This window comes from Ananas comosus, linkage group 21 (assembly GCF_001540865.1).
Source record: "Ananas comosus cultivar F153 linkage group 21, ASM154086v1, whole genome shotgun sequence".
In the NCBI taxonomy this organism is placed as follows: domain Eukaryota; kingdom Viridiplantae; phylum Streptophyta; class Magnoliopsida; order Poales; family Bromeliaceae; genus Ananas; species Ananas comosus.
Genome location: NC_033641.1, coordinates 1,956,967 through 1,978,969, shown reverse-complemented (window position 1 = coordinate 1,978,969; position 22,003 = coordinate 1,956,967). Strand labels below are relative to the sequence as shown.

Below are 22,003 nucleotides of genomic sequence, written 5' to 3'. Positions count from 1 at the left end.
CACAGCCTCATCTCGTTCATTAGGGTTATAGTGGTTCTTCTGCTGCTTCGGTTTGTTAGAGTCTACGACATCGTCTGTATCGTGCTATGAGTCGAAGCCGTGATCTAAACCTCTGCTATAAGACAAAGAATCGAGCGGTCCTTTATTCGCTTAGTGGTTCTTTCTACGTTATTGGGCACCACCTAGCTGCTAGTCATACCAGGGGTCGGGTTAGTCGCAGTCTTATTCGAGCCTCACTTTCAAGGCTCCATCTTCTTTTCTTTTCTGAGACCAATTATCACGGTGCTTCTATCGCCTCTTACGTTTCTTGTCGTTGTATCACTTGTCTTCAACCAAGGACTTGTTTAACCGAATGATACACCTGTCGTATTCGTTATAGACCTGCTCTCTATCACTCTATTTATTCTCGAGGTTGATTGAGGGCTATCGCGCACCCTAAACTTTCACCGAGTGGGTACAATCCTCAGTTAAAAACTACTTCAACGTATCCTCATAACTGACACAGTAACAGTCATTCTGGTCGTGCTGTCTACTCTAGGCGACACATGAAGGCAACTCTATCGTTTATCGGAAATCTTGGCATCCGATGAAGTTATGGATCTTTTATTGCCTCTTCGGGCTCTAGGAAGTAAAGTTTAACTGCAACTTTCTTTCCTCTGTATTGTGACAATCAAAGTGCCATCAAGATTGCTAATAATCCGATATTTCATGAACGCACTAAACATATTGAAATTGATTGTCACTTTGTTCGGCATCATTTTCTTAATGGCACACTGGCCTTACCGTTTATATCTTCTCGTCTTCAGCTTGCCGACTTCTTCACAAAGTCTCATACCACACAACGTCATCATTTTCTTTTATCCAAACTCTCGGTCTCATCTCCCCATAATCTTGTTGTGAGGACCTTCTATCTTTTCTACGGTCATATACCGCCTCGAATGTTTGACGTGGTTGAGACCCATGATCAGTATCTTGAGTGGCATGCGTGAAGTTTTGCTCTTCAGTAAATATAAGACCACCCCCACTCTCCTGTTGTATTTGTGGAATGAAGTCGCCACCATCCTCATTGCTATTAATGGTATCATCATTATCACTACATTCATCTTTAGACCGTGGTAATCTAAAATCTGTTGGTGCTGATGTATCACTATCATCATCTTGTGGGAGCGCATCAGCTGTATCTAATTGATTCATCGAGGTCATACTTTTTTTACTCTTACTACTTTGGACTGTCGTTGTAGGCCTCTTTGCGATATAAGACGTTTTCTCCTTTTTAGATTGACTCTGAGTATGACGTGGGCGACCATATCCAGGTCCTTGCATAAGACGTTCAAATTTTGCATCAAAGTCATGTGCGGGATTTTGGAATTCTTCGTCCAAAGCTATTTGTTCTTACACATTTCCTTGAGACCTTCCTATATTCTCGTCAGTCCATCTTTCAACATCACTAATTTCTGCTTCCCCAACAATTATTCTGAATGGTCGTGGTGGATCACCAGGTTCATCGAGTAATGGGTCCTCGTGATTGTCTCTATCTTATAGCAAATCAAGTATGGGATCTGATTCATCATTGCTAAAGCTTGCATCCAAGGGATCATTAGTTTTTAATTCTTTTTCCTTATTATACTCCTCTTGCATGCATCTTAAATGGAGCCTCATATTATAGTGGACATAAACTAGCTTCTTTGATCAAGCGTACACTAATCAGTAACGCACTTTGGTATGTATCAGTGCGAATGTGCTCCAGTTGTGTTCACATCTACTAGACGTTGTCGTTCGAGATAAGACACGCGTAACAATCTTTTTTAAATGCTTTGCTGATCCACCATATTGTAGCCGTTACTCAGCTGTACAATTAAAAGTTAAAAATATATCAAATCATCAGTTGTAAACTGTCTAAATTATGGAGTTACTTACTAGGATCGATATTGTATCTTTTGTTAATTGCACCCGCTTCACCAAAAGTTCTAGAGGATTCATGAAATATTTTTCTCTTTATTATGATACTATAATAATCAACAATCAATATATTAACATCTAGCAAATTAATAATACATTGAAAAATCCATTATACCTCACTTATGGCAATAGCAGCATGTGTTGGATTCCTCTCCAATCTATTGATGACGTTTCGTAATGCCTTCAACAATTCATCATCAAATCTATGATTATAATGATGATGGTATGACGGATTAAGACAATAACCTATCATTAAGAAATAAATCACTCCATTAACAATGCAAGATTACCAATGAACAATCAATAATAAATAATTTTGTTATAATTTATAACTTACCTGCTAGGTGTAGATCTCGACTCATCTGGACGTCCCAACATTTGTCAATAATTTTTAGATAAGATTGACACCGCAACGGATTATTTGTTTTGATATTATCTTTAGCCATCCTTAGTTTATAATAGACATGTCCCATATGAGGTTTTTTTTTTTATCCCTTAAACGAAGGACCATGTATAGCGGCTCCACAATGTCATTAATCTCTTTCACATAATCCCAAAATTTGGGGGGCAGAATTATTTGCTCAATCGATTTTTCATCTAGTGTTTGCCATTCATCTGATGCAAACATGGACTTTAATTCATTTTTATTTTGAAGGATACTGTATAGAGCAATAAAATTTGTGGCAAATCGTGTGATATCAGGACGTACAAGTTCTTGTCCTGTGAATTTTATTATTAAAGCATGGACCCAAAAATAATTATACAAATACTTAGATATACGTTGTGCAGTATCTACAGTTTTTTTCACCCGATTTATCTTATCAAAATAAATGTGGATGCAATTTCACTACTAGGTTGATGTAATGCGCTGCACAAGGAGTTCAAAATAAATGTGGATGCCTTTGCATTAATAGTTTGCCAGCTTTTTTGAAGTTTGCACCATTGTCTGATACAACTTGTACCACACATTTCTCACCAACCTCACGTAACACTTGTTCCAATAATGCATATATATAGTCAGTATCTTCAAATTGACTGGTTGCATCGATTGATTTGTGGAAGACCACCTTCCTATTACAATAAATTAAAAAATTTATAATGCTCATTTTTGTCGATCCTGTCCAACTATCGCACATCAAGATAACACCATACATCTCCCCACTGTTGTTTGAAGTTTTTTACCCATGCATGAATATCATTGACCTCCGCATCAAGGTATTTGCCAGAGATCTCATACGGCATTGGTGGTTCAACTCCTAGACCCTCCTTTTGTATGATAGCAATAATTGATCTATAATATGGAGTGATTGCTACATGGGGAGGAATATGACTAAGTGAAAAAATTTTGCTATTGCTCGACCAATTCTGCCTTTTTTTATCTTTTTTTAGCATTGTATCTATACGCTGCTAAGCATCTAGGTTAGGAAATGCCATTGAGTCTAATATCTATAATATTTGGATGTCTTCCACTTTTTCCTTTTGGTCTTTTTTTAAATCTGTCGAACATGCGGCTAACAAAATCACTTCAAGCTAAACCAGATGGTGCAGAGCCAGACCGAGACCGAGACCCAGACCCACCACCAGTATCAAATTGAGAGCGTTCAAATTGTGCTATATGTCGTTGGACTTCATCTTGCTGCCATCTTTCTTGTACAGATGCTTTCATGGCAGCTCTAGTATTAGCATCTAATTCATCACCTATACCTTCATATGGGTCAATAAGGGAATATTCAGCCGCTCATTTATCTTAGTTCATCTCGATCATCCTTTGCTTTCTTTTTTGCTATTTTTTAAGATTCTAACTCAATTTTTATTGTATGTCTTATTTCCTGAGGGACTTTAGGGCAGTTCGCTACTTCAGAAAAACCCCCAACGATATGTTTCTTTAGGCGAGTGACACCTCCGCCCATTTCAACCATATTACAGTAATTGCACTTCCGATGAAATCTATTTCCATCAATCTTTTGCCCATGTTGCCAGCCATAATCTTCTGTTCTTTTAGGTGGCATTATGATCTATAATTATTAACACATAGACAAATAAAATAAAATCTATTCCAGAAAAATAAGAAAAATGAACGACATGATGAAAAACGAATCATATCTATCAACTTTAAAAATTCCTTTGCTTTTATTTTTTATAAATTTTAAAAAATAATAACAGATAAAATTATAGAAAATTTTAATTTTTCTAAAAGCTTTTCAAGATCTGTATATTGATTTGATTAGAAAGCATATAATGACTAGAACAACCAAAATAGAACCACAATTACATCCGTAATTTTTCTTTTTTATTCTTTTAAAAAATATTTTATAAAATACGAAGTTAGAGAAATGGTTTTCTGAAAATTATAATTTTTTAAAATTATTTTAAAATTATTTATATTACTTTTTAAAATTATTGCAGGTTATAATTTTTAAAATACAAAGATATCTTTTTTTCTTTCTTTTGATCGTATTACTGTCTTTCTTTTATAAGGTACAAAAAATAATTTTTAAAATTATTTTAAATTATTTTTAATTTTTTTAAAAAAATACTTTTTTCTTAAAATTTTTGAAAAATTGTTAGATCATAAAAAAAATAGCAATAAATTAAATAAACTTAAATATCAATTGATTTAATTTAGCTTTAGATTTTATCAAAATTTTAAATCTTCTAATGCAAAAATAAAATTTTATGATTGATGTACCTTAAAGTTTGTTTACCTTGATTCGCCGAAAGCTTCGTGGTGCGAGAAATTTTGATAAAATAATTTGCGAAAAGAAAATGGATGTCTGTGGTCGATCAGATATGTCAATTAAAAATTAGCCTCTATATTTAAAAATAAAAAAATTGAATTATAATTTCTTTGACTTACCTAATAAGCAAATCTGCGATATGAAATGTCTTTGCCTCCTTTTAAAGTGACGAAAAAAAGATGACAAAAATAATTTTAGGAAGATATGTAAGAACTGAGAAGAAAAAAAGAGAGAGAGAAGAGGAGAAGATAGCCAAGCACCGAAGAAAGAAAGGGGGGAAAGAATAAGAAGGAAAGAAAGATGGGGCGTGGGGGGCGGGGGGGGATTTGCATGAAGTTATAGGTGAGATGGTTGGCCTTCGCGTTACCCAAAGGCCAAACCGAAAAAAAAAAAAAAAAACAAAAGTCCAAAAAAACAAGCATCCAAGTCAAAAAAGGAAAAGACAAGGTGCAAAAAGACAAAAAAAAAGCATATACATGATGTTGTGAGACAGTGAGAGGGATCCAAAGCTGAGCAAAAAGCAAAAGAAAAAAAAAGCAAAAAAGAAAAAAACCCACCATCGGCACGGGACGCTGTGCCGCTTTGTCTCGTGCGGCATGACCCCGCGTGCCGCTGGGGTGGGGGGGGTGGGGNCGATACGTGCCGTCTCGTGCTGTACGGCACGGGGCGGGACTTAGAACCTTGGGTGAAATACTTCAAATAGATGGGACAAAGGAAGTTAGTGCTTTATAAAGTAATGGCATTAATGGAAATTTCTCTTTTTTCCCAACTCACTCTTTTGTTAGTAGTATAGATTTGGAGCAATTAGCAGGTACTATCATATACTGAGTCCAATTTTTATTTAAAAGGCAAAATAAGAAGATTTCCCCCAATTTCGTTTATCATTTTAGCTTTGGTGAATTTATCCATGGTAGCGTTTTTTTGTTTTTTTTTTTTTACCGAGTTATGACTTGTTTATGCATGTAAGTTATTAAGACATTTACAACTCTGCAAATTTAATGAAAAAGTTCATGCCAACGCGTGCCAATGTGCTAGTGGTGTGCCACTGACATGGGAGGGCTTGCTGACAATGGCACCACCTGTGCCATTGTGACAACTTTTGCTGCATGACAATCCTTCTTTCAATCAAGAAGTTATAACATGCAGGAATTTTATTTTGGAGTAATCCTGCTTCAATTTATTGTGTATGTAAAATTATTGAAGTCATGAAGTTTTGTTTTTCTTTACCTTTGGTTTCAACATTATCACTAGGTTCATTGTTAATAGGAAGGTCAATAGCGATCTAAATTTTAGAAGAGGATATAGTGCATATATAGGTATCTGTGTTTTACCAAATTTGTACAATCCTAGACTATTTCAATGAAATTTAATGTGAAAGTGTTAAGTAGATATATAATCGCCATTGCGCTAATATGTAATCACACAAGGTGCCAATGTGTATGCCAACTGTTCTGTCCATTGGAGAGGTTTCTTGCTTTCATGATAGGTATAAATAATATCGACTTGTTGTCAGTCTAGGCTAGTTATTCTTATACCTGCTTTCAATAAACAGATGTAGCATGTGGGTTAGATACTTAGATAAAATGCCTGATCTAGAAGGATCTAGACCAGGCCATATTCAGGGCTATGGAAGCAGTGGTAGACAGTTGAGCTTAGTTATCTTGATCTATTATATTATACTAAACTGAGTATGCTATTTAATTTGCTGAAACACTTGCCTCATTTTCATTATTTAATCTTCTTTTAATATTTATTTCTATTTTTTTGATTTCTCTATACGTTCTGCAGAAGTTTTTGAAGAAGTTATTGAAATTGTCACCTATATGACATATTTCTCCCCAACAATATCAATGGCAATGTGGAGTCTTTGGCCGTTGATTATGGATGCACTTCAAGATTGGGCTGTAGATTTCTTTGAAAGTAATGAAACTTGTAGTTATACCTTATGCTGCTCTTTCACCATTGTTTATAACATTTATTTCAATTTTTATTTGGAAAGGCATTCTTACTGCATCTTGCCTTGTCGTGCTGCTTACTTTTCGTCCTACTGTCTGAAGTTTTCCATTTGATATGTGCTCCTTGCCTTATTCTATTGTTTAAGATTCATAACCAAACTGCTTGTTTGTCTGATCAGTCCCAACATTACTAGGTATAAGAACTGATCTATTTATGCTGTTGTCGCTACTAAAAATAGTGCTTTGTTTACCATTTGATGTTTGATACTTTGATGTTCATTTCTGTTGCAGATGCTTATTTTTGCATGATGCTTTGCATTCATATGGTTATCTTTGTTATTATCACGCAAACTTTCTTAAGAGGTCATTTATTGAACTTATTCTGGACCAAGAAAGTTCATTGATATGTTATTCTCATTATCAGGGCATTTTTATTCCATAACATGATGATTCTAGGAAGAACAACTTCAGTTAAGGAAAAAAAATTGTACCAGGCTGCTTAGTGAGTAAAATACGCACCCTTTTCACACTTTTTTTTCATGCGTTGAGCTAAAACATGGAGAGATCAACAAAAGAGGCAAAACACAAACTTATCTTTTAACTTTTATTTAGATGAGAATTATTATGAATCATCAAGTTGAGACCTTTAAATGCTGCTTAAAAGTGATTTTATTTTATCTTTGAAGTGACATATTTGGCTTGGATATGTAGACCTTAAGAAGCCTTCCTCTTAAGTTAAAACTTATATACTTGTTCAGTAATTTTCTGTCCCAGCATAGATATTTATGTCCTCTATAGTAAATGTAGCATGTAGTATAATGTACATCGTGCTTGATTGGTTCACCTAGAGCATTGGTCTGCGCATGAGGATATCATAACTCCAACTTACGCCATCAATTCCTTCTATAATAGGACTTCCTATGGAAATAATTCCTTGCTTAATTCTCGGCAAGAATGTAAGTAGTTTCAAATTTGTTTGATGAGACACTAGAGACATTTACCAGTATCCTCATATCAAGCTTGATTCTACACTTCCTATTTGAGGATTCCTTTCAAGAATGTGCTAGCCATCCTATCTAGCTTATATCTTATGATGCTTATATATGTGTGGAATTCAGTGCGTCACAAACTACAGACTAGCTAACAAAGATAGGTTGATTCAACAAACTTTGAGGGTTCAGATTCAACAAGAATTTCCTCGTCCTTCACCTCTAAGCTGATAGGGTGGATCACTGTTACAACTTGAATGAGAAAACCATGTTTATGTGTGTCTTTTTCTATTACTGAGTAGGTCTTCAGTCTTCATCTATTTCAAAATGTAATTAGATACCAATACAGTAACAAGGGGTTTGTTGTCCTGACATCTCTTGCCCTGCATTGACACAATAATGTGTCCTTTGATCTATTTCAAAACGTAAATAGATCACAATTACCACTTGAGTGAGAAAGCAATAAGACCTAAGGATCATGAAAAGCATGTCTTATTGTGCGGTAGAACAAATTTTGAGGATAGACATATTGCCGTAGTAAGATTTGGAGGGAGGGGCTTTCGTGGGAATGCCATGGCACATGCCATATCATGTTCCCTTTTTACTACATAATGATGCCCCCATTTTTCTACGAAGAAAACTTTGGTGCAAATTCTGTCTTATACTAATAGTTGAAGACTTAAACCAATGTCATCAGCAAATAGCATACATCATGCAACTTCATATTGAATATCTTAGTTAATTCATCTATATCAAACGCAAGCAAGTTAGAACATATTTTTGATATTTGGTTTGGCTCCATTATTGTTGAACATTTTATAATCTGTCAAGCGATTTCCTTGTGGCACTCGTAGTTTCATCATATGTATTGGTGATTGCTTTTATACAGTTTACTAGTGCTTCTTTCTTTTCTATAGTGCACCGTAATAATTTAGAACTCTATCATTAGTTTTTTTTTTAGTAATTGGTAAATGCCACAACCTCATCTCCCTTCTTGTTGCTGCCGTACCTTGATTCTTATTAAACGTATCACGTTAGGACACCTTAGTCAGTCAGTATGTGAATAATAGTTGGCTAGTTCTCAGTCCCTGTTTGGTTGGTCATGTTTATGCTTCTCTCTTTGTTATTTTAAACTCAAAATTCTCTATGATTGAATGTGAAGAGAATGGTGAATTCTATGCATCTCAGTTTGTTTGATGACACCAAAAAAGTAGTATTTGTTTTTGCTGCTTTCTTTTTTTTTTTTTTTAGAAAAAAGGAGGACTTTGCAACCTAATCAACAGTAACAAGAAAATAGGAGACCACCATCGGCACATTCTGTTCCATAGAATGTCAGTGTAAGAATAGCTAGACAAGGCTATAATAAGTAAAAGTTTTAATCTTTTTCCAATTGACTTGTGATAATCTCAAAGTTGTCATATAAAATGGATGAAAAAAGCTTGATGCTGCATAAAATTCCTACAATGTGGCTTTTGGCAAGGGTATGATGAATGTGGCCTGATCCCCATCATCTAAAGTTTGCTCATATGACTTAGTGTGGAAAATTTCAAAACTGACGTCCTTGTAATGAGAGGACATAAAGTTCATTATATCTTTCATTGCCTGTTATTCAATTCTGTGGTATATATTAGATGAATTGATCCTTCGCTGCCAGATTTTTATGCTTGCTATAAACAAGTTTGTCCTTCTCCCTTTTCTGATTCAGATATTCTAGTTCCGCTGAACAATTACATATCCCGAGATACTGCTCATTTTCTTGCGTGCAAGGAGCCTGATTATCAGCAAAGCCTGTGGGTTACACTCTCATCTGTGAGCAACTAGCTTACTCATTTCTTTTCAGATTACTGCATTTCCTCTTCCTCAAATGTAGATTCTCATTCCTCCATGTGTGGCTTACATGTGGTGTCATGGTATGCAGATTATTACAGATAAGAACTTGAATGATGACAATATTGAGCCAGCACCTAAACTCATTGCAGCAGTCTTGCAAAACTGCAAAGGCCATGTTGACCACTGGATCCAGCCATATCTCATTGTTACGATTGATCGCTTGCATAGAACAGAGAAGCCATATTTGAAATGCCTCTTAGTACAAGTGGTAAGAAACCATTGCCTCAAACTAGCCTATTTTGACTTTCGGCTAATTGCCTATTTCTTTTCCTTCTAGCATGCAGCTGTGACCATATTTAGTTAATTCGGATTCGGCAAAAATTCGGTACGGGTATAATTCGGATAAAATTCGTCTATTAATTTTTAAATTCGTTGAAAAATACGGCTAAAAAACGGAATCGGCAATTATTCGGATACGTGATTTATACGGATATTACACGTTCACCAATTAAAAATCCGGGATCAAAAATTCGGCTATATAATAAATATATAATAATTAATATACTATATTTATTATTATTATAATTTTTATATATATAGATTAAATATATTTAAAATTATAATAAACATATATTAATAATATATAAGAGTTATATTATATATTTAAAAATATTAATAAATAATTACAAATTTATAAATAAAATATTTAATTTATTCCAATTAATCTTAAATAATTAACTCTTCCGCCCTAATTAACTCTCCCAATTAACTCTCCCTGGTTAATTGTCAATTAACCCTCCTACAGCACCCCTCCTAGTCCCCTTCCTCCGGCACCGGCAGCACCCATCTCGACCACCGTCGCCACGCCAAACCCCGAGGGTGGCGACCCATGAGGCAACATTGGTGATTGGGGCCGCTGTCCCCGACTGAGGCAGAGACGAAGAACGGGTTTCTCAGCAATGGAGAAGGCGTCCACGNATATATTTTGAGAGGGAGGTCCACCGTGGACCTCCCTCTTAAGCGGTCCACGAGGCCGAAGGCCGAAGTGGCCTCGTGGACCGCGCATGATCCGTCCGCCCCTAAGTCCAAACGCTGTGCCTTTTCATCCATGTTTCCGCGGACGGCCTCTGGCAAGACAAACTCTGCCGCCGCGGCCCTCTTGCTCTCGACGCCGGCGGCGGCGGAGGAGGAGAACGGCCCTCTTGCTCCCGGCACCGGCCAGGGCGGCGGAGAAGGAGGAGGAGGAGGACGACCCAGGTGATTTCGGCGACGAGAGCGGCGACGATGTCCGCGACCACGAGTGCCGTTTTTTTCGACGAATCATTCGCGAATCGCGAATAATCCGCGAATAATTATTTTTGGGAAAAAAAACGTGTTTTTTTTCAAATTTTTCAGAAAAATACGTCTTCGACCGTTTAATTCGTTTTTCCAAAAATTCGCGAATTATTCGTGAATTTACTAACAGAGGCTGTGACACCTTAATAGTCCCATATCGGATAGTTATGGCTAGATGTGGGAGTATATAAGCTTGATTGTGCTAGACGTAATAATTGGGTTTAAGCAATTTGGGCCGATGGTTTGGGCCCAATGAGTTATTATTGCTAGCGGGTCCGGTCGTTATAGCAGCATACTAACTAGCTTATGTTTGTAAAAAGAGATTAACATTCTTTATTTGAGTACAGTTATTTGGATTTTTTAACTTATACAACCACTGCTATTCTAGTTTTGTTCAAGTCATCCGGTTTTCTTCCTTTCATTTGATCTTCAATCAGACGATCGAAAATAATAAACTTTTTCAATTAACACTAGAATATGTTTTTAAGGTCAATAACATACAATCAAATTTTTAGCTAAATGTAAGTTACTTGGAATTTTACTGATTCATAGCAAAATAGGATTATTGTTACTCACTATGGTATCATATGTATAATTAATTTAGTAATTTATATTTACAATGTCATGCTGGTGTCACGGAGTTGGCCAGTAATTGAATTAGTGGTCAAACCAATAAACCTTGAACTAGTAACTTCTCCGGTTCCTTGAGAAATGTTTTTTTGTAAGGGATAATTACCTATATACCCCTCAAAACTTTAGAAATATCTCATTTACCCCTACTTTTTTTTTTCTTTCTAATATACCTCTCATATGTTCCTCCGTTATTCCAAAAAACCCCTGCAGTTATCACCCATTAAGGTAACTTGGTTAAACGTAAGTTAAATATCTGCCAAAGTTTAAAAAAATCAAAATACCTCTATTGTCCTTAACTTAAGGGCAAATAAGAAATGTTGGTGATGGTAGAAGAATATATTTGAAAAGACCAAAAATCAAAATACTTTTTGTGCCCCTAATTTAAGAGCAAATAAGAAAAATCGGTGATAGTAGAAGGGTATATTTGAAAGGGCAAAATAGTAATTTTATAGAAATAACAGTTATGGCTAACAGTTCATTAACAAAATTTAACTCTAGGGGTATATTTGAAATAGGTTGGAACGTAAAAAGGATAGTTTCAATATTAGCCTTCTAAGGGGGGTAAATTAGAAAGTCGGAAACTTTTCAGGGGTATATAAGCAATTGCCCCTTTTTTAAAAGAATTTGTTGATAGTAGTAGTACTATAGATAAGTGAGGATTCAACTTAAGTGGTATGGTGTCCCAAGTCCCGGCTGGTACAGTATGGCATGAAACAATACCAAGACAACATGTGAGCGTGACGGTGTGCCAAGAAACTTGAAAGGTCTCTTATTGGCATGCGTTGACACACTCTAGTGTGGTATTAGTTTGATCTTTTTGATCCATGGAAAGTTTTATAATGTTGGTTTAAGTGTTTTTTGTTTATAATTATGATTCTTGATTCTCTTGCTTGCTTTAGTGACCTATTAGCACTGACCGATCAGCTGGATCAACTTCACTTATTTCAATTTTTATTACTTCTTTTATAGAATATAAAAAATTATGAAATTAATTGTTTTGTAAATTTTTAACTAAAAATACAAGCTCCTTCCATAGAAATCCAAAGGGAGTCGAGGGACCATATGATGAATAGAAACAGCAGAATCTATACATCATTGTTGTTGATATTTTTAACTTTTGTTTTTGAATTTTAAAAAGCATAGAGGAGAATCTGAGGACATCATTTTTTTTAAATTTTTCATGGAAAATTGCAACATTATTGTATGAAAATTCATTGAGGGACCATAATCCATAAATCAATTTCTTTGATTCTAGTTTTATTTCAACTAAGATATATTTAAAAAAAAGTACTATTGAGCCCTTAAAAATACTCTATTATAATAGCTTGAATTCATCACATAAACCCGTGAAGGGTATGTCAAGCCGTCGTCCTAAATCTGCTAGATCTATCCTAGATCTAGGTGAGAAATGAGTTTCCAACTTATCAGTTCCATAACTCTATCATCTTGGTGCTTCAAACACTGTGGAGATCATCTTTTTCTTGGAGACAAAAGGGAAGGAAGAGAAGTCCTTTGCTCCGACATCTGAAAGGAGGGAGAAAAAAAAAAAGAGATAGCTAGAAAAGAAGAAAATAATAGTTAGTATTTATGGTATTCTGCACAGCTTAAGTTGCTACTCTCATGCTGTAATGAATTGCACACCAGCTATTAGGTATTGCATGTTACTATGAAGGCGTCCTACCCCATGTGTTTTGCTTCCTTCGGGCACGGTACGGAATAGGTTAGGTGCCCCACACCTAAATTCTTTCGGCTGAGTATACAATTGCACAAGTAGGAGTTGTTTGGACCTAGATTGATGTGTTGTTCACATGGCCTATATTGTTGTGCTAGTGGCATGGCATGACACGGCGGCACAGGGCGTGTGAATGTCGGCATGACTGCCTATGCCAGTGGCACACTAGCACTCATTGGCACAAATTTTCTTTACTCAAATTTTCATGAAAGATTAGATTTTTAGAGTGTTTCAACATATATAATGGCCATAAAAATGACTCAAGTTTTAAATCTCATACAATTTAGTAAAAATATAGTCATAAAGATCTTAATAAATGAAAAAAAAAATCATTGCATAAAACTTGCATATATTATGAAAAGCATATGCATGAATACAAAACTAAAATCATAATTGGGTATAAATCTATATAAAAAAAAAAAAAAAATTACCATGGATAAATCCACTAGATCTAAAATGCTTTAAAAGAAAATTTGGGGGAAGTTTTCTTATTTGTGTTTTGCACTAGAAGTTGGTCTCATTATGCAATTAGTGTTTTTGCACTAATTGCTCCAAATGTAGTAGATTTACTGAATCTACATCTTTCAAATGTGGAAAACTCATCTTTCAAGTGTGGAAAACCTGTCTAAAATTTTTTCAACTAAAAATACTCAAAAAAGATCCCAAAAACCTCAAAAAACAAAATCATTTTGCCGATATGGTGTCGGCACCACCCTATGCCATGTGCCAGCATGGCCTTAACATGGTATGGCATGGGTGGCAGGGGGCAGCAGAGGCAGAACAAACAATCCTTGGTTTGGACCAGTTTGTATTTGCACCAAAAAACTGTGTTACAGTTGTGCAAAATGGCCATGATAATTTATTTGTGCCCGAATTTATTTGTTCTTCAAGAATACGTGAGGAACAAATAGGGCACTCTATGAAATCTGTTGATCAAACTTCTTTTCTGATTCTTTAAGGCAACATCTGTTTGCCCGTGAGGACTGTCAGTGTGCATATCTAAATTATTTATTGTCATATAGCGAAGTCTGTAATATTCTACACATCATGACTTTGTTATTTTCAAATATCTTTCTGAAATGATGCTTAATTCTGTTCTTCTGTTTGCTCTGCAGATAGCAAATGCGCTTTATTATAATGCTTCTTTGACTCTCGATACTCTTCATAAGCTCGGGGTTACAACTGAAATTTTCAATTTCTGGTTTGAGCTACTACAAGTTGATAAGAGTGGTCGCCGTGCAAATTTTAGAAGGTGACGTTGTCATTCCTTGCTTCTTTGATACTTTTTTCCCCCTTTTTCCTCTTCATGTCCTTTGTCGCCAAAATTATAGTTCTGATACATCATTCTAATTGCAGAGCACATGATAAAAAAGTTTGCTGCTTGGGATTAACTTCACTTCTTGGCCTTCTAGCAGAAAAACTACCACAAGATGCTTTTAAAAGCGTCTTCATAGCCATACTTGCCCTGCTCGTGTCTTACAAGAATCAAGCTACAGGTACTGCAACTTCATTATCTTTGTTTCTTCTATTACTAGTGCAAGAAGCATCTTGATCTGAGAATTCAGTTATCATTATTCTTTTTTCCTTTACTAGGTGCAATCTTTTAGACCTTTTAAATCCCTATGTTCACTTGCTTTATACTATTCTGTACTCCAAATATTCTATACTCCAAACATCTATTCATGCATTGTCTACCAGTAGCGGCATTCATCTCTTGTTGAATACAGAGTGAATGCTTGACCAACTGAAATTGTCGTATATTCTCCTATATGTCGTTCGTATTCATGCTTAGATCTTAGTGTTCTTCTGGACTATTTATATTTACTAAACTTGCTCCTTCTTTGGCGTCTGATATGTAGAACAAGATTATAAAATTGCAGAAAATATTGCTATTGGGAGTCTGCATACCTTTAGTTGTTTTAATCTTATTTTTCTTATTAAAGCTGCAGATGATGAAGACGACAGGGTAGATGAGTTGGATCAAGAAATGCGAATTGATGTGGAGGATGGGAATAGAAAGGTTAGTGCTGTTTATTTGCTGTTTGATCACTTATGGTAAGATCTCAATTTTATCTTAATTACGAAACTAAATCATTTATTTACTTGTATATTTTACTGATACATATTTGTCATCCTATCTAAACTTTATTGCGCTCAAATGTTGGCTTTTGTTTCTAGTTGCATAGTGGTTATTAGTTTTCAGTCATCCGTGCTTTCTTCACAATATTGTGCCTCTTCAATTGGTCTTGTAGAACCCCGCTTTCTTTTCTTGTATTGGTTTCCTCGTAAACTTCTTAAATCAATTTGTTCTACTAGCGTTGCATGCTATCAAAATGTGCTGTTCTACCCTATTTCATTTTGTAGCCAGGGATTTTTCCTCTTACCTGCCAAGGAATATCATTTATCTGTGAAATAATTGCATTAAGTATGGATCTAATTCCCCCTCTTTTTTTTTTCCAGTTCTTTTGCTTCCTTTCAATTTCGATCAACTAAATAATTGATATATTGGTTATAGTGTAAACAATATCGATGCAGCAAGGAATTGCCGTCCAACATTTTAGGTGGCTTTTTTGGCTTTTAGGTTGGAAATAAATAATACTAGGGTTAAGATTTCCGTGATAGGATATAGGCTTGTATGCTTGTAGCAATTTAAAGAAGAGGAAAGCCTGTCACAAAAGTAGAAAATTTAAAATCGTTCTAATTGGGACTCCACCGGGAATTTTTTTTGGAATTTTTCTGAAATTTTCTGAAGATTTTACTGATTTTCAAAATTAAAATTACTTAAAATATCAGACCATATGTCACTGCTGCAGAGGGCTAAATACGGTGCTTGAATGGAAGGTTTTTAAGTATTATTCTATTTCTTTTGTTTTTTTGTTCTCTCTTTTAAAAACTCAAATACAAGAAGGTGAAAAAAAAAATTCAAAAAATTTCAGAAAAATTATCAAATAGTAGAAAATAGAAGGAAGAATGAAGGAGAACTCATGACTACGAATGAACTCACTCTCGGGTTAGACTCACTCAAGGGCAGCACATTTAAGCTAGCATAACTTGGAAGGGAGTGAGTTGGATATAAGGTTAATGAGCGTTGCAAGTGCACAAACAAAGTCATTGTGCTCTATGTTTGCAAGTGGGAAATGGCATATTAATATAAAAACATAGATTTTTCGTAGTATAATTTTGTTTCATCTTTTAATACTGAAAATCTAGTGAGAGGATTCCAGGAAAACGGTGAAAATGATGAATCTGATGATGATTACTGTGATGACGAAGATTTGCAATCGCCAATTGATGAGGTGGACCCTTTCATTTTCTTTGTCGAAACTGTCCAAGGTAATATATTAAGTACACACTGAACTATGCTAATCAGCCTTTCTTTTTCTTTTCTTTTTCTTCTTTTTTTTTTTTCAGTGAGACATGTCTGACATGTAACATAAAATATTGCAGTTATTCAAGCATCTGATCCAGCCAGGTTTCACAACTTCATGGGAAGCTTGGACCTGCATAACCGAACACTTGCGGTTTGCATAGATCAACATGCTGAAGAGAGAAGAAATAGAGATGGGAAAGGAGACTCTCAAGAACAACCACAAAGTGGTACTTGATCAATCATCGTAGCTTGATAGTTTTTGCGTCCACAATATTCGTCATGCCATGCGATCTTCTTGGTTGATGATAAACTGGAGTGCATATTATTTGTATAGGCCGTGGTCTGATCCAGCTCTGGAGAAGGTGGTAACTGTTTTTTCTTTTTTTTTCCCGGTTTGCTGGGCCCCGTGTTTAGTGTCATCATCATAGATACGGAAGAGGTTCATAGATACGGAAGAGGTTTGCTGGGCCCCGTGTTTAGTGTCATCATCATAGATACGGAAGAGGTTTGTATACCTTTCTCTCTTTTCTGTTTTTCCCCTCGCAGTGATGTACATACATAGAAATAATTTCTTTTCCTCTTTCCTTTTTGTAAATATGAAATTTACTTCATGTTAACATTTAGAGGCTGTGATGTACAGATTTTTCTTGCAAGTAGTTGCTTTGTTTGTCGTCTGATTTAGCAGTGCATAGCTATTCCTTTTTTCTGCTAAAGCATATGACTTTGTTTACACTGGAAATTGAGAAAGTACTGTTGTCTGAAACTTATATTTCTTCGTAAATTTTCACGATTAATTTATCACTTTTCTAAATTGTTCAGCTGGTAAAAGTAGACCAAACAGTTACTAATGAGTCTAAAGTATTAGCCCTGTTGAACATTAATGCGTAATAGTTACTGCTAGTTTCTTTCTGAATTATTTGCATGCCTGCTCTGTTTCATTTTCTTATGTGTAGCCTCTTGTTCCTCTCCTTTTAAATCCAAGCTTCTGAATGTTTGAATGTTTGAATTTTTCTTGTAAACTTTTGTTTTGAAATGGGAACCGAGTTGAGCGTCTATCAAGCGTTGCTTGCGCTTATCGCCAATCTGAACTCAACTCGGGTCAGTATGGCGGTCGACGGCATGTGAGGTCCAGTTGATCGAGCCAATTAAGATAGCTGTTTCCACCTACCTCGCCCCACTATTTCAGTGGATTGTCAATGCTAACTAACAATCCTAAAGGCATATGCTGATAGGAAGGGCACATTCTACTGTATTCATAGGCTTCGACCTAACTCAACTTATCCGGACATTGGATTTATTCTTCAGCCTCTTGCCATTAAATTTATTATGGATCGTAGTTTCACTCAACTTATTAGGCACCACTCTTTACAATGGATCGTAAGTGCTAACCAACTATCCTAAAACATATGCTGATAGGAAAGCTACGTTTATTGTCACTTAAGGGCTCAGCCACAGCGTTCACAGGCTTCGACCTAACTCAAACCATCTGGACATTAGCTTTATTGTGGAGCCTCTTGCCATTAAATCTATTGTGGACCGCAGTTTTACTCAACTTATTTGGTTCATCCAACTCCAACTTATTAGTCATGCCTCAAGGTTCAGTCTAACCTGAGCTCGCCAACAGATACGCCGCATGTATAGGAAGCCTATGTACACAAAGCGAAAAAAGTATTTATAAAGAATACAAGAGCTACTACAAACATGTAAAAAAGTTGTAAAGAAACTACTAAAGCTAAAACATAGTCTACTGCACATACATGTATCCAAGGTGTACAAAAGTATCATCCATAAGTACAACACCACCTCTCACGTTAACTCTGAATTGAAAAATAAATACATCTGTACGTACAATGACTATCACAAAAACTGCCTCCAATTGGGTACGCCACTAGCTAAACAACCAGAGTAGAAAGGGATTTAACTCACGACTCCCTTACCTTGATAAGTGGCGACGACAGAAACAAGTGGCTCTGCAAGAAAAAGGAATAACAACGGGTGTGAGAACTACTGTAAAGTAAAGTAACCCTTAGTGAGTACCATCACAGAAGCCAACGGCCTACCCACTAAGTTTACGAAACTGAAAGGTAGAACAGGATAAGTAAGGGAGCAAAAGTAGTAAAACTAGAAGAAATCTACAGCTAATGTACTAGTACACTACTAATGCTCGAGTCACACTAATTCTATAATATATGCATCAACTATCTACTGAGAAGACTCAACCAACTCAATCTACATGACCGCCATAAGGCCGGTCAAGCCTGCGCCAATCTATCACCACGCACTACCCATAGGGGTAACGGGTCCTATGTAGGTCGCCCAAAAAGGCTGCTGCAACATCAACATGTAAAAGGCCTCACTCCGGAGCTGCACTTGGGGGAGTTAACCAGCTAAGCAAAAAGGCGTAGTCTCTGTCGAGCTCGAACCTGGCTCATGCAGACGGTATGATGCAAATGATCAATTAGATCAGACTACTGAAGCTCACATGCATTCGGTATAATCTGATACAAAAATCCAATATCTGGGACCACCTTCAGTCCACGCAGCACCCGACTATGCAAATCGGCCTAGACTCCACTATAAAAATCCACTCGGCACCTCAGCACAAGTGTAAATCCAACCTACACTAATCTGTTTACACGTAGCTCACTAACAGAGGTGAGAAAGCAGTAAAAATAGCTACTGAAGTTAATTCCTAACAATGCCAATTAACATGTTAAAGTATAGGTTTTCTCCTAAATTAAATCCCAATTCAGCATTTATTAAACATCTCAAAATAGGTTTAACATGCTCCAAAATTCAGATTTCATATTAAACATGCAAATCTAAAATTTAAGCTAAACAATTATGGAAATCAAGACATGCATATACGTGCTGAATTTTACTACAAGACTTACAAGGAATCCCGATGAATTTAGTAAACATCAAACACCTAGTGTGCTAATCCGACCACGGATCAAACTGAAACTCTACAAGCATCTTCCGCTAGCTCCAATTAAAAAGGAAGTAAAGACGAATTCCAAAAATCCCTGCTGGATTTAATGAAATTAAAAGTCGAATAAAATTTCTAACGGAAGTCAATATTAATTACATGTAAATTCGACTTTCAGAATTAAATTTACTTAATTTGGAGCCAATATACCTTACAATTCAACTTGGAGCAACTTTGAATAAGTTACAATTTAGGCATGGATGAGCTAAAATCCTCTAAAAATCACTCACAAAGAAGTTGGATTTAAAACTCCCAAAACATAAAGTTTAAACCTTCAAAATCAGCAGTATGAACCATTTACGATAATTGAACCTCAATTCCTCAACAATTCCACTAAACAACTCGCTCCCCTAACTCCTCATAACCAAGTAGTCCATGAGCACGCTCCAATTGTACAGTTGGAAGCATCAAAATCCAATAAATTTCATTATCACACTCAGCTGCTATTGTGGAAGGCTACTGCTGGTGCTGCTGCTGAACTGCAGCTTGACGTCGCAATTTTTTATTCAACATGGGAATCCAGGGCAAGAAGAGGGCATGGGACAATCTACGAGTGATCTCTGGTTCCTACACTACTAGAGAAATCCAAATTTCACCACGAAATTCTATAACAATTAATAAATAGAGGTCAAGAATTCAGATTCAATGTAAAAACTAATTTTCAATTTTCGACTTCAATAAAAACTAAAATTCTCACTCATTTTACCTCCAAATTGGTCCAGATCCCAGTCATTACAGCATGAAGTTAAGATCACTCTCAACCCTTCTAATGCTCAGCTCCAAGAGAAAAATCAAGCGAATTTTATTAAAATCCAAAGTTGGCCCAAATCAGTCCAAAAAATCAGCATTTCAGCGCCTCTTTGATCAACATCGAAATTAGAGCTACTAACCTGCAATTCCTGTTCAAGGAAGGTATGAACAGCACCCCAACAATCCCAACTCAAGTCAAGAACCTCCAGTTTTGAAATTGGAATTTCGAAACTCAGTTAATTTAACTCTTTTCTCTGCCCTCCCTTGCTGCCAGCTGCTAGCTAGACTCCTGGCTAGCGGCAGCTGCCGATCCAAGCTGCTAGCAAAACTCTGGATGCAGCTGCTGCTCTAATTACTATGATGGCCTGCTGGGATGGAAGAAGAGAGGAAGAAGAAGCTCAGTACCACTCCCAAATAGCCACCTCCAATTCTCAGCTTGAAGAATTGGACAGAAACTAACCAAACCAACACACATGCAGGATTTCAGCTTGAGGGGTCCAAAATTACCTAATTAGATCATACTGACCTCAAATCCAACTGAATTCAAGCATCCCTAAGTCCCTGATCCTCATCAACACCACCAGGAGCTGGAGTTAACATCAAGAGTGTAAGTTTCCTCGCACTCGATCTCCCTCTCATCTCCACTGCTGCAATGCTGCAAGCTGCCATAGCTACAGCTGTAGTTCCTCTGGCAGTTAAGACTGCCCTTTGGGTTGGTGAATGAGTCTACAGAGATGGAATGTAGGAAGGGAAGGAGTTGGAGATGCAATTGCTCATTAATTCTACTATTAATCCTAACTGCAAGAGCATCCTGCTGGAACTGCTGCTGCCGGTGGCTGCATCCATGCTGCTGGCAGCAATAGCAGCCCTAGACACTGCGCAAGGAGAGGGAAGGAACCAGGAAAAGAAGAGAGAAAAAGAAAAACAAGAAGAAGAAGAAGAAGAAGAATGAGTAAAAGAAGTACTACACCTCAATGCAGCATTGGATGATCACTCCTTCTCCAAGCTACTGCTACTTCCCTTGTCTTGCTGCTGGCTGCAGCAAGAATCCTGCGCAGGGTAGTCCATAGTAGTGAGGAGAGAAGGGAAAGGAGAAGAAGTAGAGTGAGGAGAAATAGAAGAAGAAGAAGAAGAAGAAGAAGACTAGGGGAGAGAGGATGCCAAATACTCAGCTGAACACTAAAAAAGAAGCCAAAAACCCAATTAAGGGTAGCTGGTTGGATAACTTGTACCCGTGGCATCAATAGTACACAAACATGCTCCAGCTGAAAGTGAATGTCGTTTCGGAGTTATTTGCAACGGCCATTTCATGCTCAAAACAAATCCTACTCGTCCTGAGTCCCAACAGCATCCTGACGTGTCGATTAATTTACAAACTGTCATCATTTGAGAAAAATACTATTTTCATTTTTTTGTCAGAACACTACAGTCTCCTAACTGAATCTCTTACTGAATACTGGATCTTGACAAATAAACAAGGTTACGGTAGGTGTTGCTAGTCAGCATGTTCTTATAGGACTTGAGTGAATTAGAGATATTTGATGTAGATTGCTGGATCTTGGCAAATAGACAAAATTACAATATGTGTTGCTAGTCAACATGTCCTTATAGGGTTTGAGTGAATTGGAGACGTTTTGACACAAAATGGACGCGAAAACGAACTCAAAAACTCAAAATTTCAGCTTATGGAGGACTAATGGTTGATGTAGAATACTGGATCTTA

General features: G+C 36.4%; 1 protein-coding gene and 1 long non-coding RNA gene across 12 annotated transcripts in view; one reads left to right on the top strand and one right to left on the bottom strand.

Annotated features, from left to right (window-relative positions):
* Nucleotides 1-17,180, top strand: part of LOC109726461 (importin beta-like SAD2) — a 56,919-nt gene extending 39,739 nt beyond the window's left edge. For 4 of the 5 annotated variants that reach the window (XM_020256048.1, XM_020256047.1, XM_020256046.1 and 1 more), the window contains 9 exons: nt 6,486-6,617; nt 9,347-9,450; nt 9,560-9,739; nt 14,287-14,423; nt 14,528-14,667; nt 15,115-15,191; nt 16,396-16,504; nt 16,619-16,768; nt 16,876-17,180. In XM_020256048.1, the coding sequence (XP_020111637.1) occupies nt 6,486-6,617; nt 9,347-9,450; nt 9,560-9,739; nt 14,287-14,423; nt 14,528-14,667; nt 15,115-15,191; nt 16,396-16,504; nt 16,619-16,768; nt 16,876-16,910 (1,064 nt within the window). In that variant the 3' untranslated portion in view covers nt 16,911-17,180. The remainder of the gene's footprint in view (nt 1-6,485; nt 6,618-9,346; nt 9,451-9,559; nt 9,740-14,286; nt 14,424-14,527; nt 14,668-15,114; nt 15,192-16,395; nt 16,505-16,618; nt 16,769-16,875) is intronic. The other variant, XM_020256045.1, reaches the window with a different exon arrangement.
* LOC109726241 lies at nt 18,266-21,440 on the bottom strand. 7 transcript variants are annotated; one of them, XR_002220465.1, is made up of 5 exons: nt 20,807-21,440; nt 20,421-20,645; nt 20,237-20,296; nt 19,436-19,567; nt 18,266-18,511 (listed from the first exon to the last, which is right to left on the bottom strand). It is a non-coding gene; the product is annotated as an uncharacterized LOC109726241 (long non-coding RNA). The 7 variants fall into 7 exon arrangements; XR_002220464.1 differs by lacking the exon at nt 19,436-19,567; XR_002220466.1 differs by lacking the exon at nt 20,237-20,296.